The sequence below is a fragment of the Lampetra planeri genome, unplaced genomic scaffold, assembly GCF_965212315.1.
Source record: "Lampetra planeri unplaced genomic scaffold, kcLamPlan1.2.h2 scaffold_495, whole genome shotgun sequence".
NCBI classification, from domain to species: domain Eukaryota; kingdom Metazoa; phylum Chordata; class Hyperoartia; order Petromyzontiformes; family Petromyzontidae; genus Lampetra; species Lampetra planeri.
The window spans coordinates 1-22,276 of NW_027615318.1; the positions used below are offsets into that span (position 1 = coordinate 1).

General features: G+C 42.2%; 3 protein-coding genes across 3 annotated transcripts; 1 reads left to right on the plus strand and 2 right to left on the minus strand.

Moving 5' to 3' along the window:
- Positions 1-2,033: 2,033 nt before the first annotated feature.
- On the minus strand, positions 2,034-3,655 carry LOC144741299 (protein KTI12 homolog; the record flags this gene model as incomplete). Its single annotated transcript, XM_078623886.1, is given in 8 exon segments — positions 2,034-2,074; positions 2,077-2,095; positions 2,235-2,394; positions 2,478-2,557; positions 2,634-2,689; positions 2,765-2,817; positions 2,889-2,940; positions 3,505-3,655. Coding segments are annotated over 8 exon segments (612 nt in total), but the record flags the coding sequence as incomplete, so codon positions are not given.
- A 2,788-nt stretch (positions 3,656-6,443) lies between these two features.
- On the minus strand, positions 6,444-12,552 carry LOC144741294 (zinc finger protein 592-like). Its single transcript, XM_078623882.1, is given in 11 exon segments — positions 6,444-6,860; positions 7,373-7,514; positions 7,597-7,709; positions 7,884-8,006; positions 8,687-8,846; positions 8,921-9,094; positions 9,514-9,692; positions 10,344-10,807; positions 10,810-10,967; positions 10,969-11,069; positions 11,071-12,552. Coding segments are annotated over 11 exon segments (3,513 nt in total).
- A 2,251-nt stretch (positions 12,553-14,803) lies between these two features.
- Positions 14,804-21,425, plus strand: LOC144741295 (sodium/nucleoside cotransporter 1-like). The gene is given in 19 exon segments (XM_078623883.1): positions 14,804-14,835; positions 15,228-15,319; positions 15,397-15,586; positions 15,722-15,863; positions 16,019-16,097; positions 16,100-16,131; positions 16,607-16,681; positions 16,784-16,864; positions 16,965-17,045; positions 17,179-17,206; positions 17,209-17,303; positions 18,237-18,367; positions 18,452-18,620; positions 19,697-19,894; positions 19,978-20,059; positions 20,138-20,236; positions 20,323-20,425; positions 21,235-21,280; positions 21,417-21,425. Coding segments are annotated over 19 exon segments (1,764 nt in total).
- Positions 21,426-22,276: the final 851 nt, after the last annotated feature.

Genomic DNA, 22,276 nt, shown 5'->3' on the forward strand with positions numbered 1-22,276 from the left:
AGACCTGCCTCCACTCTTGTAAGTTATCAAGTGTTCTACTCTCTTTTGGAAATAGGTGTTTACCACTGCCATTTCCATTCTCTTGGCGAAGTCTACCACTGCCTGTCCTTCCAAGTTCCTATCCCTAAGGCCAAACCTGCCCATCACTTCCTCATCACCTCTGTTCCCTTCCCCTACATGACCATTAAAGTCTGCTCCAATCACTACTCTCTCTGCTCTGGGAATGCTCTCTATACTCTATCTAGCTCATTCCAGAACTTTTCCTTTTCTTCTAACTCACAGCCCACCTGTGGGGCATAACCACTAACTACATTCACCATTACTCCTTCTATCTCTACCTTCACACACATCAACCTGTCTGACTCTCGTTTCACCTCCACCACCTGCCTAGCATACTCTTCCTTAACAATCACCCCTACTCCGTTCCCTCTTCCCATCTAGACCATAGTAGAACAACTTGTAGCCTCCTCCAATGTTTCTTGCCTTGCTGCCCTTCCACCTAGTCTCCTGCACACACAAAATATCTACTCTTCTCCTCTCCATCATGTCAGCTAATTCTCTACCTTTCCCCGTCATTGAACCTACATTCAGAGTTCCTAACCTCAGACTGATCCTTCTAACCTCCTCTTTTCCCTCTTTCCCTGCACCAACCGTCTTCTTCTTTGTCCTCTTCTTCTTTGACCAACAGTAGTCCAATTTCCAACAATACCCTGTAGGTGAACAGCACTGTTGGCGGTCGTTGTTGACCCCGGGCCTCGACCGATCCGGTTTGGAAATCATTTTGATCATTCGCATATTTGATTTGGCATAAGTTTTACACCGGATGCCATTCCTGACGCAACCCTCCCCATTTATCCGGGCTTGGGACCGGCACCAGTCAACAACGGCTTCCGCACCTGCTCCCTAGTGGCTGGTCTCCCCATTTATCTGGGCTTGGGACCGGCACCAGTCAACAATGGCTTCCGCAACTGCTCTCTAGTGGCTGGGTTGTTAACAGCATTTTATGACGGTGGCAATTTGAATATGAACTTTGTGTTCCTGGTGCATATACTGCAAATATGTACAAAACAAATACGTAATAGTGTATTAGTCAGTCGAAGAACACTAAGAGCAACATAGGACGTGCCAGCTGACGGTTGCATTGTATTTCCAGTTTGGATTACATCTGAACATCCTGTGTCACATCTAGCTGCAGTTCACGAGCACAGCAAATGACATAATCAATATAATCAATACCTGGTTATAAGTGAAGATATTTAACCCAATGAGGCACTTAAGTCCATTTACGTTGTCACACTGATGTGTGTTTAGATCGCTAGATGCTTTTCTTTACCGAGAGCATCAATGGACTCATTTGAGCTCCTTTCAGGTAAAAAACTGGTGAAACAACAACTCAACTTGGACTGACAGACCTAAATGCTGTTCAGCCTAATTGTGCTAAATCTTTATTATATATTTGCTATCACAACTACATGGGCCAGTTCTATTTTTAAACTGGTAGAATTTTATAGAAAAGAAAATCTGTATGATTCAATTTCAGAGCAAAACATTACATTTGATTCTGGCTTTAAACTGGCTGGAACGCTCGCTCCTGTACAAATGGTTAAGTGGTTATATTGTGTGATTGTTTGATTCTTGAAACACTGGGTCTCCAGAGCTGTAATTATTCCTATTGACTCATTCTGTGTGCTTCAAATCAATATGCTGCCACTTGATTTGCTATTCAGGGCCCTTGTCAGCCAGCTACGAACAGAATGTTCCCTCAACTGTACGCGTTGATGAGGAACTGTGAATGGGGACGGCTCGGACGGTCGGGTTGGAAAAACACACTAGAAGGCTGTTCAACAGGGACCAAGTGGTTCCTGATGTCGTCTGCACACCACGAATCATTGCTAGTCCAGATCGTGCTTATAAGACCAGGTGGTTTTCATGTCAAATTAACCCTTTAACACCAGTGGTATCCCTGTCATTACATTTGTGCTAGCAGACTTTGGAGGCACGTAATCATGTGACTATTACGGACGTTGACTTACCATTAACACGTCCTGTGTGATCTTGTCTAACTCGTACAGGAGTTTACAGATGACAAAGGTTGCTGCAGAAAAACACGAGAACCCGTGACCATCAAAGACAGCAAGACAGAACAGGCAGCTACTGCATACGTAGCCACAAGTGTGTGTGTGTGTGTGTGTGTGTGTGTGTGTGTGTGTGTGTGAAAGAAAAACGTCCCTTACATTTTGTGTTGACTGGTTCGCAGGTGGTGCTTTCCTTTTGAAAAGTGCATCTGCGATGTCGTCAAAAGGAAGCCTGTCGTCTTTGAGGACGGTGAACAGAGGACTGTCCCATCGGTTCCTGGAGTCAGGAGCTTCAAACCTCAGGACCAAGGCGTCGAAGCTACATGACAGGTTTCAGGCAGCTTTACAAAACAAATACCACAAAAAGGACCTAAGGGACTTCATTCCCTGTGTTTTACTCACATGTCCGAGGTATATCGCTCAGTGTCGTCCCTGCTGGCGTTCCACGTCGAGCTCACGTCATCTGACGTCAAACAATAAACCTTCACAAGAACATGGCCAATCTGTTGAACTTGTGTTGCTGAGCTGTGTGTGTTGTTCATTTTGAAGTGTTCTTACCAGGCAGCATGGTGTCTGAGCGTGTTTTATAAGACAGAAAAGCTCATAGCGGTAACCTGGAAGGTATTTTAACTTTCACATCACATTGTTCCCATACATATTCTGCATGTGACAGATAAATAATAGATTACCTTTAATGTAGTTCAATGAATCCAAAATGACAATGTCATCCTTGTTGATTTTCCTGAACAACAAACGCATGGATATTAAAAGGACTGTGACAGTAAAACCGTCTCTGAAACGTAAGACTCTCACCTTTCTACGTCAGCTTTCAGTGCTGCTCTGACATCTTTTTCCTTCTGGGAATCTGCAACACATCACAACGAAAGCACGACTTTTGTTAACTCTGGAAACTTCTTTGTGACTTTATTATATACACATCACAACCCCCCCCCCCCCCCCCCCCCCCAAAAAAAAACCCACTTTTTTTTTTTTTTTTTTGTGAAGTTTGTGAATTTGTGAAGTTCTTGGGGGAAAAAAACAAACAAAAAAACACAATTATTCTAAGTGCATTTGTGACGAGAACACGTCACCTACACTGCGTCACTAGCGCCAAAGCCCGTTTGAAATATGACGAAGTTTTATCTTTTCCATCCTCTACCTCCACAAATAAAAAAAGAAGAAGAAACCCACAAAGGACGTGTCAGAAGTACACATATTGCAATACGTCTGACAAAGGGGGGGGGGGGGGGGGAGATCTTTTTAGCTAACGGGCTCCTCAGTGACATTAGCTTTGGAGCCAGTTGACCTGAGGAAACGGTCGCAGCAGTAAGATAAAGGCTGGGTCGTAGCTATTCATAACATATTAAACAAGAGATGAGAGAGGTGATGTAGAACACGGAAAAGATTAGCTCCAGCTAGATGAACTCACCTGCGTAAACAGTGTTCTTGTCAACACCGAGGGCTCCATCTCCCACGATGTGAACGGTTCGCTTGGTGCTTCGTTCAAAATGTTCCTTCAGTTCTTCTGCCCTTTTTGTTTTACCACTACAGGGGTAGCCACACATCACTATAAGAGGCATATCTACAGATTATTTTTTTTTTTAAAAATGAGGAGAGCGAATTGGAGAGGCGCATGTTGCAATTTGACCCGGAAGTGAAACTTCTCTTCAGGACCAGTTGGTGGCGCCAACTGCCGATACACTACAAGAAGTCACAGATCAGTCAGAGAATATTTGATCAGTTATCATTACAATAAATATTAGTAGTTTAGTGTACAATTTGTGCATGACATGTCTAAAATAAAGCACCGGTGTCACAGAAAACGCTGACATGTCTGTTTTTCATTGCTGTTTACTCACAGGTGGAAATACATTCATCTGATGGACATCTCGGTGACACAAATATGTCAAATATCACATCACAGAGTAATTCGATGTTTTCACATGAGCATATTTGTCACAATAATTAAAAATGCCACAACAATGGTGCAATATGTCACCTGGGATTTTCCTCATGAAGACTCCCCTCCTCCTCTAAATGAAAAAACAAACAAACAGCTGAAGTACTGATCATGGTACACCGACATGTCAAGTGTCGGTTTCTGTGGAACTTTCCAGCAACATAATCAGCGTGGTCAGGTCTGTGTCCAGAGCACCGACAGCTCCGTCAACATCTTCAGCGATGGCCTCCAGGAGTGATGATTCCATCACGCTTTTCTTACCCATGAAATGTCCTAAAATATATAACCTTTGAGAACATGTTTCACATAATTTTACAAAATATTACATTATTATCTTACCTGCTGCCCACAGACTCCCTCTTGGGTTCAGCTTTGACACTTTATTTCTAGCGCAGTTCTTGTGACAGTCCTTGAAGATGTCATTGCAAAAGATGCAAGGATGACAGAGGTCAGAAGTCCTGCTCTGCAAATCTGTACCAACTGGCCTTTCATCCCTACTGAAGTCAAAGGTGTTGACTGCTCTGCTCCCTCAGGGTGAGGCAGTTATACTGAGAAGGCTGGGCTTCATATTCTGATGGGATGGGTCATTCACCAGCCAATGGGTCATTGGCACATTCATGCCGTTCTGATTTCATGTGGACAAGAAAATGACCTCTTAAAGGAAAACAAAAATACCATCTACTGCGGCATCGACTGTGTAAAACACTGAATCAAGGACAACAAAAATGAGAGATAATCAGATGCACTGATTTATTTGTAAGTACTTTAAGTAAACATAACAGCAAGGCACATGGGCCACTGCATGCCGAACAGATGTAATGGCTTAAGAAATGCGGTGAGTTCAGGGTTCACTGGCTACTGTTTGTACACAGGTTACTTTCCTACACAAGTACTCACTGTAGCAAAAAGAACAAATACTTTCAGCGCTAGAAAAGTCATGCTCTTCAGCACTTGCAAGCTGACGGCGGCAGCGTGGCCATTCCAGGACAAAGAAATAAATGTAGCGCATACACAGAAACAGATCACTTGCCATTGAGTCAATATGACTATGGCCTTCACATCGTTCCCAAAATAATTTATAAAATTTCATAATGTGGGATCATACACATTTTCTGAAGAAATTTGACATTGCACTGAGATTATCTGTAACTCCTCAAAGACTCCGAACACTGAACAATCACTGCATTTACCGTGGAGGTAGGTACTGTCACATATTCAATAGTGCAGTTTAACAAATCACAACCTGCCAACAGACATCCACCATTGTGTCCGTTCCTCCCCCCTTCCTCTGCGCTTCCTTCCACGCCAACACAGCCCTGACACAGCCTTCAACTCCCACTTTCACACATGATCTATGTACCCTGATTTGACACAACGTTGACCGTTCACGTGCATGAAAAATAATACATTTCTGGCAGTTTGAGGTATTTTCAATACTGCTGAAACACACATCCAATGACCCTCCACTTCCCAAGAGCTGTCATTCATGAAAACAGAAAAAAGGCCAGACATGGGACATCATCACAAATCAAATATGAAACTCATTCAGTAATGCTTCTGTCGTGAAAAGCATCTCTTGGTCTTTTGCATAACTTCGGTAGACTCTGCTTCGCAAGTCTGTCTTTCACCTAACTGAGAAGATTTAAGATGAAGTGTTTAGCATGAAGGTACAAACACTGCTCTTAAAGAAATATTGAATTACTTGAGTTTAAATAATACACAGTGACTAATAAAATATAGCTTTGTGCTGCAAATTAACTGCAACTCTGTCATTTGATAAAACAATAACCTGAATCCCATTCAGGTGAAAACATGTTGCAAAACAAATACGTCAGCAATCAAATTGCCATTGACCACAAAAGGAAAAATCCACCAATCGACATTGACCTGAGTGTTGGTCTGCCATCAGAGTGGATGGAAATATGCAATATGTGATGAAAGCTCCAGCATTGTTGAGTGATACTGTCTGAAAGGCATGCAAAGGTAATTAAAAGTAACTAAAAATGATTATCACTTTGTCCTTACGTAAGAAAATACTGTTTATTATATGAATGTGCTGCACTGCCTCTGAATATATATCTATATAATATATATATCGACAGAAAAACAAAAGTAAAAACTTTGTGTCCTCCATGCATTGTTCCATCCCTCAAGCCCCTTTTGTTAGTTTCAAAAGAAAACTGACATTAAAATCATCTTCTTAACACCGACGGTATTGCTGCTAGCATACTTTGGAGTATCATAATTACATGACTATTTGCGTGTCTGACAACCAGGAACTGACTGACGTTTCTGATACATGCTAGCATGAATGTAGCACCGGGGATAGAGTCGGTGTTAAAGGGTGAAAGGAGAGTTGTGAAGAAGCTCCTACAATTGTAGAGACACTGTTTCTGTTGGAGGGAGATTTAAATCACTGTCTGTATTTTGTCAAAGTGGAGGCTTGCTGGCTCAACTGCCTCCTCGTTTAGTTGTAGTGACAAGTCCTTCTGAGTCTCAGTTGTTCTCACTGGCTGATAGTCCTGCTCCTTCTGAAGGTCCACTGCTTCCTCCCCTTCTTTCACTTTGTGTACAATGAAAAGATGCCTGCTGAGGGACAACAGCGACGTGAAACACAGGCCGCAGTGAAGGCACTGAGGAGTGTTCTCGTCCGTTTTATGCTGAGGTATATGCTGCTGGAACTGTGCAACGTCGTCTGTGAGGAAGCCACACTTTGAGCAGCGGAACTGTGACTTCAGACGCTTGGCTGAAGGTGCCTCTGGAGTACCAGCGAGGTCTGGCTCCTCCTCCTGGGAGCCTGCGGCTGGTCTTTGTGACACAAGACCCTGTGATTAGACAAAGATGCCACATCTTAAAATGGTGAACATATACAGTAACGATACAATTCAATTTCCCCGGATTTACACTACGTGGCTTTACTCAGTTTGAGCCGTGATCCCAATTCACAGTGGGAGCGTAATTAGAGCAAGACAAGCGACAAGTAGAGCAAGAATCACGACAAACTGTGTGTATAGAAAGACCAAGCAGGATAGCGTCCTTTTTCCTGTTTGATGTTCTACACATTGATGTACAGAGCACTCAGTGTTTTGTTTTCAAAATAGACAGGATTCGCTGTGTCTTAGGTTAACTTCCAGTCTGGAAGGTCTGTAGAAATCTGCCGCAGCGCGCATCTTTAGCAGGGCGGCCATGAAGGTCACTTCAGAAACACGCCGCGGCGCTGCCGGCGACTAGAATGACACAACACAGACGCCTCCAGTGTAAATCCCGGGTTATAGAACTTCTGCCAGCAGATTCTTTTGACATTTTTCATTGGACAAAATGAAATTAAAAGTATTACCTTGCCCAAAACCTTTCTGTATTCCTGGAAGGATGTTTTTGGCATTTGGCTGAGGTCAGGGTTTTTGATTCCGTGCATAAGACTGATGTGGTTCTTCAATGTGACACTTGTCGTAAATATTGTCTTTGTATCTGTGCAATACCTTTCAGGTAGAAATAGATACATAAATGAGGCAAGCCGGGTGGAATTGAATGATTCACAGCTTAATAAAGGAAAACCCTTACCAACAAGAGTAAATTCTCTTTCTTCCATCATGATCACTGCGAATATGTCTTTTTAGACTGGTTGTAGAGTTGAACGACTGCTCACAATGTCGACAGGGATACCGCTTCACTGACTGCAGAAATTAAACAGAAAAACTAAAACATATACTCATAACTCATAACACAGTTATATAACAAATGTGCTAAACAGAAAAAATTGGAAACAGAACCAAATCAGCAACGTTTATAAATCAGGACAAGAACAGAAAGAAAATACAGGCCCACACAGGAAGTAACAGATAACTCACCTTTCCATGGTTGCGCTTCATGTGGGAAACATACTGGTCCCGTTCAGGGAACCACTGAAGACATTCTCCACAGGTCCAGCGGTGGGCTTCACTCGAGTGCTGCTGTCCCGCTCCGCTTTCATTCTGGGACCATCTGTGCGTTTAACTGGGCCCGTGTGTTGTTGGACGGACTGAGCATCCTGCTGCCGCTCACTCTTGTCTGTTCCTTTTCTGTTTTTCTCTTCCTCTGGTCTCACATCTCCTCCATGTACATTCTGCAATAAACAACCAATGAATTCACTGAGATTTGCTGCTCAGAAATTGTTTGCTCATACAGATTTCTGTTGCCATTGTGGTCCAACAGTAGCGTCCAGAATTACGGCATGAATTACTTTATTTCTGTCCATTGTATGCTTAAAAACGATGAGAACAATTATCGTTCAGAGATATAGGGGTTTCAATTCAGAGCCATTCAGGTCATATCCACACAGAGACAGGACAGGAATAGTTTTAAGAACGTGTTCCGTTGACAGGGAATAGTCTCCCGAAATCCACACAAATCCAGTGAATATGCTGTAGTATATACACCCAGCCCATAGGTGGTGTTGTAACACTGACACAGAATCAGCATCAGAAGAAGACATGGAGAATACACACAATACTCGTGTGATGCAAACAAAGACTTTTCAGATTCACCTGAACTCGCTTCCATGTGGCCCTAATTCTCAAATGTAAATTGTTCAACAACAGATGTTTCCAGGGAAAATGTAAAGGACAAGACAAAACAATCTCTGTGCATAAAAACAGCAAGAGTGGGGGCTAACCTTGAAATGTTGCACCAACTGCTGCTTTTGTGAAAACACAGAGTTGCATTCTGGACATTTGAATACACACACAACGCGCTTGTTGGCTTCCTGATGGAAATGTTGAAAGAGTAGCAGTCTTTTCTTGAAAATTGTCCCGCAAGAACACTTAAAGGCTAACCTGTAGACACAGATACATTTGTTTAAAAAAAACACAGAAGGCTGACATTTGCTGACAGTCAGATCCTTACTTACTGGGGGGATAACTTGCCCGTGGTGTGTTTATTCCTGAAATGAGCTTCACAGCTCTCAGAGGTCTTGAAGGCAACTGGACAGACGGAGCACCTGTATAAGACCTCACAATGTTTCTCTTCGATATGAGTCTTCTGTCCTTGAAAGGTCTTGAAAACCATTTCACAGTGAAGACACCTGGAGAAGGAGAAGTTCCTGTTATGCTGCATTGTGACGGTACGGTATCGCTGCCGATATATTCACACTAGCATACATACCTGGTGTGAAGAAGGGGCTACGAAAAGACAAAAATGTCGATTGGTTCCTGAAAGTTGACAACAGCCAATGTTGCTCTGTTGCTGGCAGCCGGTGAATCATTACCGGATGTCAACTACGATGTCGACTTTCAGGACCCGATGGACGTTTTCTCCTTCTACTAGCTCCTTCTTCACAGCAGGTAGGGGAACTGAGTGCAGCTTCAGGAACCGTCAAACATTTTCTGAACGCAAATAGCCGTGTAATTATGGTACTTCAAAGTATGCTAGCACAAATGTATAGCTCGGGATGCTGTTGGTGTTAGAAGGGTTAATGTCTGCTTCTCATGTGTGACCGCTTACTTGTACCAAGCTTTGCGAGCATAGTGCAGACAGTTTTCCCTGGCATGCTTCTGTATGTCTGTGGAACGACTCAGGGCGCCACACTCAGGACAGCAGTAAGGGGACTTGTGTGCATGAATGCGTTGATGTGCTCTGAAGCTGCACTTGTTGGGCAGCAGCATGGAACAAACCTTACATATCTGTTGGGGAAAAAAAACATACAGAAAGTTCAATACTATAGAAATATAAAACACGATGTAGCATGGTAATATTCTCAATCAAGAAATCCCATCAGATCAAATCAACTATAATTTATTGCAAATGTTATTACAATCCTCTATGTGAGAATTTAAATCAACTGGTAAATCTAGTTTCACCTGCAGCTCATGACAGTCTTGCAGTAGGAGTGGACTGGACAACCCAACGTTCTAGTTAAGTTATGTTTGAACCTACTGATTTGGATACTTGATCAAATCCCCCGCGAATTCAACCTTTAAGTCCAGTCCAGACCAAAGATTCCAGGCGCAACAACTTGCAACTTTCAGCTGCGTGCATCCACTTGCACTGGAATGTTCCAGCAACAGTCCAGTTCACACAGAGGCACTGAGCTGTGACTGCTCATTGCGACCTCAGTGGTTTCCACAGCAAAATGTGTGTTGCTCATTGGTAAGCAATGATCTGAACCATTATCTATGATTGAACAGGTAGAATCCTCAGGAACTTTGAGCGCTGATGTGCAACTGGACCACTGACACTGTTCATGGAATCTGTGGTCTGCACTGGACCTCACATGAACACGGGTTAGACATGGGACTTGCTGACAACAAGAACAGTATCAGTTTTCTACTCACCAGTCCTTTCACATCCTCTGACGGACTCTGGTAATGGCCGGCAAGAGCTTTGTAGTCAGCTAACTGCTTGTTACACTCCAAGCAACGAAGTCGATGGCGGATGATGCCGTCTGGATAGAGCGGCATGACGGGTTGGTTTCTACTTTTTGAGTGTGACGGCGAGTCCAGTCTGACAGGATCAGTACTCAAAGGTGCAAACATGTGTTCCTCTGCTATGGGCTTCATGTGGAGCTGCGTGCACTGCATCACCATGCCGCTGCTCTTGTGCTCCCGTGCATGTGCCAACAAAGCACATTTGTTGAAGAACACGATCGTCTTTGCGCAGTGAGTGCATCCGACTTCGATGTGAACACTCCTCCTGCTGTAATGATACATTAGACTCCTCTCAACTCCAAATGAGTCTCCGCACTCGAGGCAGCAGTATCCTCGGGGTGGAAGCTTGATATCGCTCTCTGGAGGGGAGTCAGGTTGGGTACATATGTAGGCACAGGGTTGGCGTTGTTCAAGAGTCTGTTTAGGGTTCCTGCTGCTGTGTTAGGAACGGACGTGCATGGATGAGAGTTGGCGGTTTTAACCTGATGTACCAACGGGACGGTGCTGTATACAGGAGAGGAGAATGGTGTGCTGTTGATGAGATGTCGACCGTGCAGTTACAGAGGCAGCGACACTGTGGGGGACAAGGTTCAGACTAGCTAAGTGCATTGCTTTGGGAAGGAAGTTTGTGTTCGGCAGTTTGCCCTGTGACAGATATTCTCTTTGGTTTCTGTCTCCGATGTGCAACTGATCTCTTGGCAGCACCACTGTTGTTGTGGAAGACTGTTGCAGACTCCATTTTGCTTGACCTTTTGAAGTTTTCCTCCGATTTATTGTGCAAGACTTTTGGTGAAGCCATGCTAACTGGGATTCGTTTAGCATGAAATCCAACAATGCTCTCAACAGATGCATTCTGAGACCGATGAGGAGACAAATTTGAGTAGGAATCTTCACTCATCATACTCTGTGATGGTGAGGATTCATATGTCGAATGAACTTCATCAGTTTCCGAATCAGGCAGCACACTGGTGACAGTTCGCTTGATCTGCCCAGATGTTGTTTTGATGGTTTTAATTCTGACCCTCGGAATGGCAGGGGGTGACCCTGATGTCACAGCAGGCGATGCTTTGCCACTACTATCACTGCAGATGCTTACAGGGCTGTCAGATGGTTTCATCAGTCGTTTGACAGCTTCAAGGGGGCTTCTGGGACTTCGTGGGGATATTGGCACCTTGGGGCTGTATTTCATGCAATCATTCTGGATTATCGATGACTCTCTGGGGTTAGTCTGTTCATTGGGATCTTTTCTGGCATTCAGAGCCACGAGAGCCTCGAGGCAAGAGGACAATTTAGATGTTTGAGATTTGAACTGTGGAGAAGAGTTGGGACATTCTCTTGTTATTCCTGAATTGCGGTTGGTGTCAGTCCAGTTCTGGTTACTGCTTAGAGAAGTAGGGACAGCATATACTCTTGATGCTGTATCTCTTTCGTTACTGATACGACTGCCAGATAGCTCCTCGCTCCTAATACTTTCTGCTCTACTCCTCTGAGAACTCATGAGCATTTCTTTTGGGCTTTCATCAAACATGCTCAGGTCCAGTTTTTTTGGATTGTCTGGGACTGAAGTTTCCACCAACACAGAAGCTTTTGGGAAGATGGGTATCTGAGGCATGTCATATCTTCTAGACTTAATGTCTTCCGACTCCGGACTAGAGACAGGACTCAACCGAGACAGTGACTGGGAGAATATCGGTGTTGCGTCAGGTTTGTGCTGAATGGGTGCCTTTCCCAGAAACTCTCTTGAACTCTCCCCATTCAGAGCAGATACATAAGAGTTGGTGAAACCAGCATCAGTTGCTTCCCCAGAATCAATGGAAGTCCCTGTGTTAAATCCATTTTGCAATGCTTCTCCTGATTGAAGTCCATCACCAAAACTTTCCACTGACTCCTGGCAGTTGGTGTTTTTTACAATGACACTGACAGCAGGAATACCTGCTGGTGTGACAGCTTGACTGCTCAATAAACTGTCTTCCACACAGATCTCTGTATGTTTTAGCTGAATCTCTGCCTCATCATGACCCTCCTGGATGGGCTCTTTGGCATCCAAACCTGTGGCATCTGGGATGTCAAATGCAGCCAGAAGATCATCAAAATCTGGGGTTTTCATGTCACCCATGGCTGCAACTTCTCATAAACCTGTAGGCACATTATCAGTGTTAGCTTATTATCTTCTCTGTGTATCGACACAATGTACACCGCTTATGAAACTCAATACGTTGTTTGACAACGCGTGGAGTAACTTAAGTCAGCAGAGAGATGTTCTTCAAGCTAACTTAGCTCTTGCTAGCAAACTCCACAGAATGAATGTTTGCTATTTTGCAACGCTTCCTTTGTCACATGTTTCAATATACATATCGCATGCACATAAACACGAACTTATATTCGCAGTTTTCTACCAAGGAATGTCTTTACATGGCCCTTGAACATAAGCGACTGCAATTTTGACGTTAGCTTAAGAGGTAGCTACTTGCTTACTAGCCGAATATCCACATAGCAGCGTAGTCGGGCAAGTGAGTTAGCGATGAAGCATGCCAAAATTCTACCACATAAACCATTGACTTGACAGAGTAGCTCAAATCACCGCTAAATGACTAACACGACATCTTACCATTTGATCCTTTTCTGTTTAGCAGCTCTATCAGGCAAGCTAGCTGTTACCCGATTTAGTTAGCGGGTGCAGGATGTCATAGCTAGTAGAGCTAGCTGACAGGCTGCTGTTGCTAACTCCGTTGTCTTTTGCCTTCAGTAACTGAGTGTTCGCTGCCCTGAACTCTGTCTCACAGGCAGGAGGCGTCGCTTACGAACGTTGAGTAGTTAATTGTTAGAAGTCATAGATGTAGAAGTAATAGATTTGTCTCCTGTGTCTCCTTTGGTAAGTAAAGTACATATAAATATAGTTCCCAGAGAACTGTCTTGAAATTACACTGTTGAAGGTACTTGTGTTCGTGTAATGATTGAGTGGAAGCAGCTGGTAAATGATTAATTAAAATAGATGTCTCATCTATTATAAAGGACATTATTTTTAAGCTTTTAAGACAATAATTTTACGGAGTTAGTTTTGTTTATTCTTTAAGACGAAAACTGAGGGCTTACCTGCTTCAAATGTAATGTACCCAAGACAGTCAATGCTGCATAATAATAATAAAAACAAACCAAAACAACAACAAAAAAACTGTCCTTGACTAAATCATATCTTTTGAACAGGTACATGTTTTGCGTGAGTCCTCAGTGCCAGCCATTGAATGCAGTATATAATAATATGAACAACATTAGGATTATATTAGGATGTACATGTACATTTTAATCTCATATCTTTATTGAACCTCATTACTTGTAATGTCACAGTCAAGACCATAACTTCACTTACTAAAATACTGGTGGTTGTACAAGTCTGATAGTATAATAATAATATTTACAAAGATCCTCTACTCTATTATTCAGCTGCTTGACTGACACATTTAAATGGTCATATTTACAGTTGGTTGTCCAAGCACTTGACATTAAATTAAAGATAAGAAATATAGTCATAAACAAACAAGGCGCTTTGATATAGTTGACTTCTGTCCAACTTATGACTGTACATTAGTATTTAAATTCACATTTCCCTTTAATCAAAACAAAATATAGAGAACAATACATAGTTTACATTAGTTATGACACATAATATTAATATTAAAACGAAAATGAGTTGAACTGTTTTATGGATTCACATCCGTCGGAGAGACTGCCTTTTAGGACATTTTATGACCTCCTGGAGAAGGTGCACTCCCTGCAGATAAACCTATTCATGATTAAGCCATAAATTTCCTGCTGTTTAAGCAAAAACCGAGGTCCACTGAATTTATAATTGTTAGCAGGAAGTCATGTGTTATCATGTATTGCTCCAATAATTAAGCAAATTAAACATTGGCCAACGTCACACTGTGTGTTCATGAAGTTCTCATTTTCTTTATTACACTTTGTCCATTGCCTCCTGAGCGGATCAGTGTGTAATGTATCGGTTAGTTCATGATAAGATTTCTCAGAGGGCAGAGTATATTTCTCCCCCCTCAGTGTATTTTACAAGGCAGCATTTGACAGCCGGGTTTAGGAGGATACACAATGAGTAAGCGATTAGCTCTGCTTTGCCTTCTATTGTGCTGTTTCTTCTGAAGTGGTGAACTTTTTGTACATTATTCGTCACCTGTGCGGATTCTGTGGACTTATTTTTTAACAAAGTTTCATCTTACAGAGGAAATAGAAGCCCTCCTTGTTAATTAGTCAGCACTCCTGGTTGTTCAAGCCTCTTTCAAGAAGTGAACCATGTTTATGTTTTTCAGCGGACACCAGTGGCATCCAACTGAGAGACTTAACACCGGCCAACGGTCATGGCGTGGACAACCTGGCTTTTGACCCTGAGGTACTTTTCAATTTAAGAGTTTGTGCAACATGACTTTTTTTTAATTCATCCGATAAACACCGTTTTCTCAGGACAAAGTCACTGCTGACACAAGCAGCATCAAATGGGAGCAGAAAAAGGGGCTGAAATCATATCTGAGGTATGTCACTTTACTTGTCATTTCCTTCTGTCAAGATTCATGTTTCATGATTCATGTTGCGAGGCAGGAGTTATTATAGCAGCTATATTGTATGATTATTATTTTTATTTATATTTACAGGAGACAGATTTGGTTTTGTTGGTGTTAAGTCTCACACATTTTGCCCATGTGAACTATAAAAATAAAGATCAGAAATCAGTTCACGAGACTATGAAACTATGGAAACTCAAATCTGATTTGCTCTGTACTTCAGCCAAGTTACCAAGCCGATTAAAGCCACAGAGGATTACATGGCAGCTCACTCCAAAACCTTCAAATACATTGTGTTGAGCATACTTGGAGCAGGTAGTATGAAACATCTGTGCACTGGAGGGACGAATGAGTTTGAGAATCACAGCTCTGACCGCCTTCCTGTCCTTCAGGATATGTGGCGTACTTCATTGCAGCGTGTGTTCTGGATTTCCAGAGGGCCACTGGTCTTGTGGTCCTCACTTGCTCGGCTGTTGTCATAACAACATATGAGCTGGTGAGACAGTACCAGGGAGACAGGATCAGTCGGTGTTTCAAACCAGCAGAAAGATGCTTTAAAGCAAACTTGAAATGGATCAAATGGTAAGTAGATGTTCTATGTGTGGTTTTTTTTGTTCTATGTGTGTTTGTGTGTGTGTGTGTGTGAGAGAGAGAGAGAGATGGTGGACCACACATGATGGAATCTATTGCAAGTGCTGATATCCTTATCGTTTTCAGGGTTTTCATTGCTGCTGCTCTGCTCCTGCTTGTGCTTTGGCTCGTGCTGGACACAAGCCAGCGTCCTGAACAGCTCATTTCATTTGGAGGTGTGTGCATGTTCGTCATGCTGTCATACCTTTTCTCAACACACAGGGCGGCGGTGAGTGACTCACACAACCTCCGAGTTTAGCCTGGAGAACAACTGTTTTGACATCAGCTGTATCTCACAAGCTATCTCATGTGTGTCTTGCTGAGACTTTGGATATGTTTTATGGAGACTCCCTGACAGATATGCTTTCCATAAAACCTTCCTAGGTGTCATGGAGGCCTGTGTTTTGGGGACTTGGGATGCAGTTCTGTGTTGGGCTTTTTGTTATCAGAACGCAGCCAGGCTTGTTGCTTTCAAATGGCTTGGACAACAAGTGCAGGTATTTTCAGTTTTCTTCTCATGGGGAAGGACGGGAGACATAAATAAAAACGTACAAGCACTTTTTAAACACACACACTCCCTACATGGAATTAGAGCAAATAAAATAGACTTTTTAGCTGAGAATGACAGTAGCAGGGAAGCAGGGTAAATATGAATCGTACATCAGCCAGAGATTGTGGTTTGCACAAGAGATGAGTTTGCATTGCTTATCTGTTTGAACTTTGTGGATTCTGTGCACGTATCTTTAGGGGTTGTTTATTACTGTTTGTTACTTTTATTACTATTCTTGAGTCATGTAAGGTTGAATCAGCAGAATGTTTCCGCAGATAAGACAGTTAGATAATTACTTTTTAAATGCATTGTTCAGCCATGTTATTCAGTACCATAATTTAGTATACATTCTTAATTATCAATGATATGTTAGAATACATAAAATACAAAAATTTAATAATTCTTCCCCCCCATAACTTTAGATCTTCCTCAACTACACCAAAGAAGGGTCATCATTTGTTTTTGGGGATCTGATTGCTGACATTTTTGCCTTTCAAGTGAGTTGGTGACATAAATACGATAATAATATAATAAAATATATGGCTGAGTTGAAAAACTTCTCATGTTTGCGGTGCTTAACGTGTAGGTTCTTCCTCCAGGCTTTGCCCATTGTCGTGTTCTTCAGCAGTGTGATGTCTGTGCTTTACTTCCTGGGGATAATGCAGTGGCTCATTCTGAAGGTGAGCAAAGGTTCAGACAGATGTCACTGCAGTCTGCAGAGAGCTGGGAGAGCAGAGACACCTCACACTGCAATGGAACCTTGTGTTTTACAACTGGCAGATCTCATGGGTGATGCAGATAACGATGGGAACCTCTCCCGCAGAGACCTTGAGTGTGGCAGGAAACATATTTATTGGGCAGGTAGTGTGGACGAGGGCTGTTAACAACTCAAGATTTTCATTACACTGTGTTTTGAAATGCCACACGTTTAATCATTTCATGATGATATTTTGTATTGTTAATGTTATTCTACTCCTTTCTTTGTGTGCAACAGACTGAGGCGCCGCTCTTGATTCGACCTTATTGAAGGACATGACCAAATCTGAGATCCATGCTGTTATGGTCGGAGGATTTGCTACAATTGCTGGCAGTGTCATGGGAGCATTCATCTCGTTCGGGGTGAGATAAAGCTTGTTCTCACACTAGTTGATAACAGATGTAACAAGTAGAAGGGCAACAAGCTTCATCAAAGCAGCTTTGCGTATTGCGTCGTTGGTCATCTCCCACTTGCTCCGGTTCCAGGTAGAGGTTGTGCTGGATCTGATCCCAGCTCTAAATGGGTCAACGGCAGGGTACAACCTGGACGAGTGGCTAATTCATGGAGGCCAACATGGAAAGACAGACATCCATTCATGCACACATTCACACCTATGGGCAATTTAGAGTGACCAATTAACCTCAGCATGCTTTTGGAGGTGGAGGAAGTCAGAGAACCCAGAGAGAACCCACACAGACACAGGGAGAGTATGCAAACGCCACACAGAAAGAACCCCAGGCCAAGCCTGTACATACTCTGGAGCATGATCAGAAGAATTTGGTTCTCTCTCTGAGGGCTGTGAGAAACAACTGACGTTGTTTTTTTCTTGCAGCCCTGGCTTGGGAGTTCTTGCAGCTTGTTCTCATCACTTTCCCTCGTGTGGTGGTCATGAACTATCTTGTGATTGGTTAGAAATGCTTAGTGCACGTGACATGTGCTGCAGTGGGCGGGACCCCACAAGTAGAAAGGTCCTGTCCTTGATGTGGATGACTTCCAGTTAGAGAAAATGCTATGAAATGTTCTTCCTGGCAGTTTGTTCCCTGATAACCACATTCTCTGTTTTGGCCACATCCACACACAATCACATTGAGCATGTACAACTGGGGTTCATCTGGAATGAACCCTGTATGAGAGAACAAAGGCAGAAAAGAATCAGGACAAAGCACCACCTGAAGTACATTTTCAACATAACTTCCCACACCAGCCAATATGGAAACAGCAGCCTACTCAGGGTAAAATAGAATACAATCCACTTGAACTGAGCTCATCATGGGGAAATGTTTGTATTTTTGCAGATTGATGCATCTTCCCTGATATCAGCCTCTGTGATGGCTGCTCCATGTGCGCTGGCTATCTCCAAACTGTCCTGTCCAGAGACGGAGGAAAGTCCCTTCAAGTCACAGAAGAATATCAAAGTGGCTTGTGGGTGTGTATGTCTGTCTGCTGTATTTCTTCTCATTTCTTTCATGGTTTTCTTGTGATTTTTTCTCTTTTTCTTTGATATGAACAGTGATGAACAGAACATTCTGGAGGCAGTGAGCAGTGGAGCATCAGCATCCATTGGGCTTGTTGCTAACATTGCAGTGAACCTGATATCGTTTCTCGCCATTCTTGGCTTCGTAAATAAGGCTTTGAGCTGGCTGGGAGGTATGGTGGGATTTCCCTCCATCACATTTCAGGTAACAACAGTGATTTGGGAGCGTTTTTACATCTTACTTGTGCAGAAATGTAACAACAGTATCTACCGACTCTAATTGCTAAATGGGAACTCATTTCAATTTATGTGCTATTACACGGTCAATTTAAATTTCTTATGTAAATGTGTGCAATACTTTCACCAGATTAATCTCCTTTTCTTTCTATCCTTCCCATGTAAATATAGTTAGTGTATACAGGTGCATCTCCAAAAATATATCATGGAATATCATGGAAAACTTAGCTGTGTATTTTCTCCTTTCATTAAAACATTACACGGATGCTTTTGTTGACATATTTTTAATAACTGAAGCCTGTAGCTCTAAAAACTCATTATAATATCGTATGTCATTTTTGAATTAACCACTAATTATACAGTTGGAATATCATAAATCCAAAACCTGAGATACTGTATTTTTGTTTCAGTTTATGTTATGAATCTAAAATATATCTAAAATCTAAGAATATATAAAATATATTAAAGTTTCACTGTTTGAATGAAGGGCAACATGGGGGTGTTGTGGTTAGCACAGTTGCCTCACAGCAAGGTCTCAGGTTTCATTCCTTTCCATTCTTTCTAAGTTATGTTTGCATGTTCTCTGTCAGGCCCTCTGTGGGGCCTCACTGGGTTCTCCATCTTCCTCCCACCTCCAAAAGTATGCTGAGGTCAATTGGCCTCTGTAAATTGCCCATAGATGTGAATATGTGTGTCAATGGTTGTCTGTACTTCATGTTGTACGCTGCCATCTCCCCACTGACAGCTGGAATCGGCTCCAGCACAACCGCGAGCTGGAACCGGAGCAAGCGGAAGATGATGAATGATGAATCAAATTAAAATAAATGTTTCCATGAATTTTTCATTTTTTGAGATGCACTTTTATTACCTGTGTATACTGTATTTTGTCTTGCATGTTGAATTGATATAGTTTGTTAAGATTGGTAAATACTGCATGTTATATTGCAAATATCTCTAATAGTGTGCTTTCTGACTTTACTGCTGTAAATTTCCCCACTTGTGCGACAAAAAAGGCTGATCTTATCTTATCTTATCTTATCTCAGTTAATCTGCTCTTACCTGTTCATGCCTGTGGCTTTCATGATGGGAATACCATATGAGGAGAGTTTCGTTGTTGCCGAACTCATTGGCATAAAGCTGTTCCTCAGTGAGTTTGTGGCATATGAGAAACTGTCCGCACTGAAGGAGAACAGGATCAATGGACTGGATGAAATGATTGGAGGGGAAAGACAGTGGATTTCTGTGAGTCCCCATGTGTTATTGCCATTGTGTTTGTGATTGAAAAAGGAAGCTGACATCTGTCATGACATGTCTTTCTGCTGCAGGTCCGCTCAGAGATAATCAGCACGTATGCACTTTGTGGATTCGCTAACTTCAGCTCCATCGGTATCATGATCGGAGGCCTGTGTGAGTATTTTAACCTGCCACGCCTCGCGCTTCATCCCACTGATGACTTTTGACGCAGAGCGTTTTCTCTTATCAAAGCCTCTATATGCCCATCTAAGAGAGGTGATATCTCAGCCCTGGTGTTGAGAGCGATGATCACAGGGACTTGTGTTTCTCTGGTCAATTCCTGCATCGCAGGTAGGAACTTGTGATCTCAGATTACCGATTACTGGTTTGTGTGTGTGCTCAGAACCTCTCCCAGTCACACTCTGTTTGTTCCCCAGGGATCCTGTATGTTCCATTCGAATGTGTGGAAGTGTTCCAGGGAGCGAGCTTTAATGTTACAAATGCTGACATACAAACGTGCTGTGAGGACCTCTTCCAAAAGTAAAGACACTTTATATTCATCATCAATACACATCACCAGTAGAGCAACAGTCTTATGTACAGGCACTGTTCAAATTATGATGTAAGCCTTAAAAAATAAATTAAAGTGACCCTTTAACATTGACAGAACTACAAACGTCTATTTGCCCTTTCTGAAAATGTCAAACGGTTACTGAAAGCTAAGAAGTTGCACTCAGTTCCCCTACCTGGTATGAAGAAGGAGAAAATGTCAATCAGTTCCTGACAGTTGAGAAGTTGCACTTCACTCCAAGTTGCTGTCAACATGGCTGCTCTCAGCTTTCAGGAACTGATTAAGGTTTTCTCCTTCTTCAAGCTCCTTATTCACACCCCATAGGAGAACCGAGCAGCTTTCAGTAACCGTTGGATGTTTTCCATTTCAGACAGTACAGATAGTTATACATAGTCCAAATGCTATCGTGAAAGTAGCGCCAGGGATACTCAATCAGTGTTAAAGGGTTAAAATAAAAATTGGTGAGTAAATATAAATGTGTGCGCTTTTAGTTAAACACTGCGTGCTTTGCCACACACACACATACAAAGTTATATCTTTATTATAATCTATTTTTTTGGGTTAAACATACTGTTGTTATTTCTGTATCACCTGCGTTAGTTTAAACAGAGGGAGAAAACTGCATTCATGATGCGTTTCTTACCCTCTCGGGCTGTTTATTGTGCTTGAATGTAAATATTCCTCTGTATATACTGACGGAAAATTACCTTTATTTCTGACATGATGTACATTTTTTAAAAATGATTTAATATAATAACTTGAATGAAATGTCTTGCAGCACTGTCAACAATGGGACCATCTCATTTGAGGGATCATGGAGCACAGTCGCAAACACCACTTTGTTTCTCTCGAAATGTTGCGGTCTTCATGATGCTCCAGTGTGTTATTAGAGGAGACCATTCCTAATATGCTGTTCACAGTTGACTAACACGTATTACCATGTTGATTTATGTGTCACAGCTGATGTAAAAATGTAAAGATTACATTGTAAAAACTGTAAAACATTTGTCTAACTTCTCACCAGAATATCTCATTATAGATCCTGCCACTTGGTTTTAGGGAGATGTTCTAGAAATGCAGAGGAGCTTGTGTTTTTTACAGGTCAGCACTGGATTTCATCTGATTGTCTCTTAGTTTAACATAACAACTGCACTTTTTTATTTGAGCGTAGGTGGAAATGTAAACCAAAGGCATAGAGCCAAGTTTAACAACTTTCCAAAGAAGAAAGGAGTCTGTCGAGACACACAGAGTGGGATGTTCAGTCCAAACGTTAAGCTGCTTTTTCTTTTTCAGGAGTGATTTACATGACCTGATTTCATGTTCTGCACACTTGTGTATTTCTAGTCTGATGAATGTAAATGTCATTGATCATTTAAAAAAAGACATTTTTAAAACACACTGGAATCACTCTTGTCCACAAATGTTTTACACTTTTATTAAAAAAAATATGAGCTGACAGAACTTCCCAAAGGTGGCACACATTACACACGCACATATATCCTTCTTTATCACTCACTCAGCTGCGTTCACACACATTAACTTAACACATACATAACATGTGGGTTTGGTGACAGGACACGAGTCGACTTTGTCCACCTTCTCGTGAGAAAGCATTTTGCTGTTTTCAAACATTTTCTCTGTTGTACAGTGAGGTCATACATACAGCAGCTGGTGATTTGACTCTCACTGATCATTAACTGAGAATACGTTACAGGAATTCCGCTCGTTTACACAGAATGGAAATGACTCCTGGAATTTCCCATCCATGCCTACACAGTGTCTGATTTAATCCTTTATTCTACTACAAATGCTCATGCAGT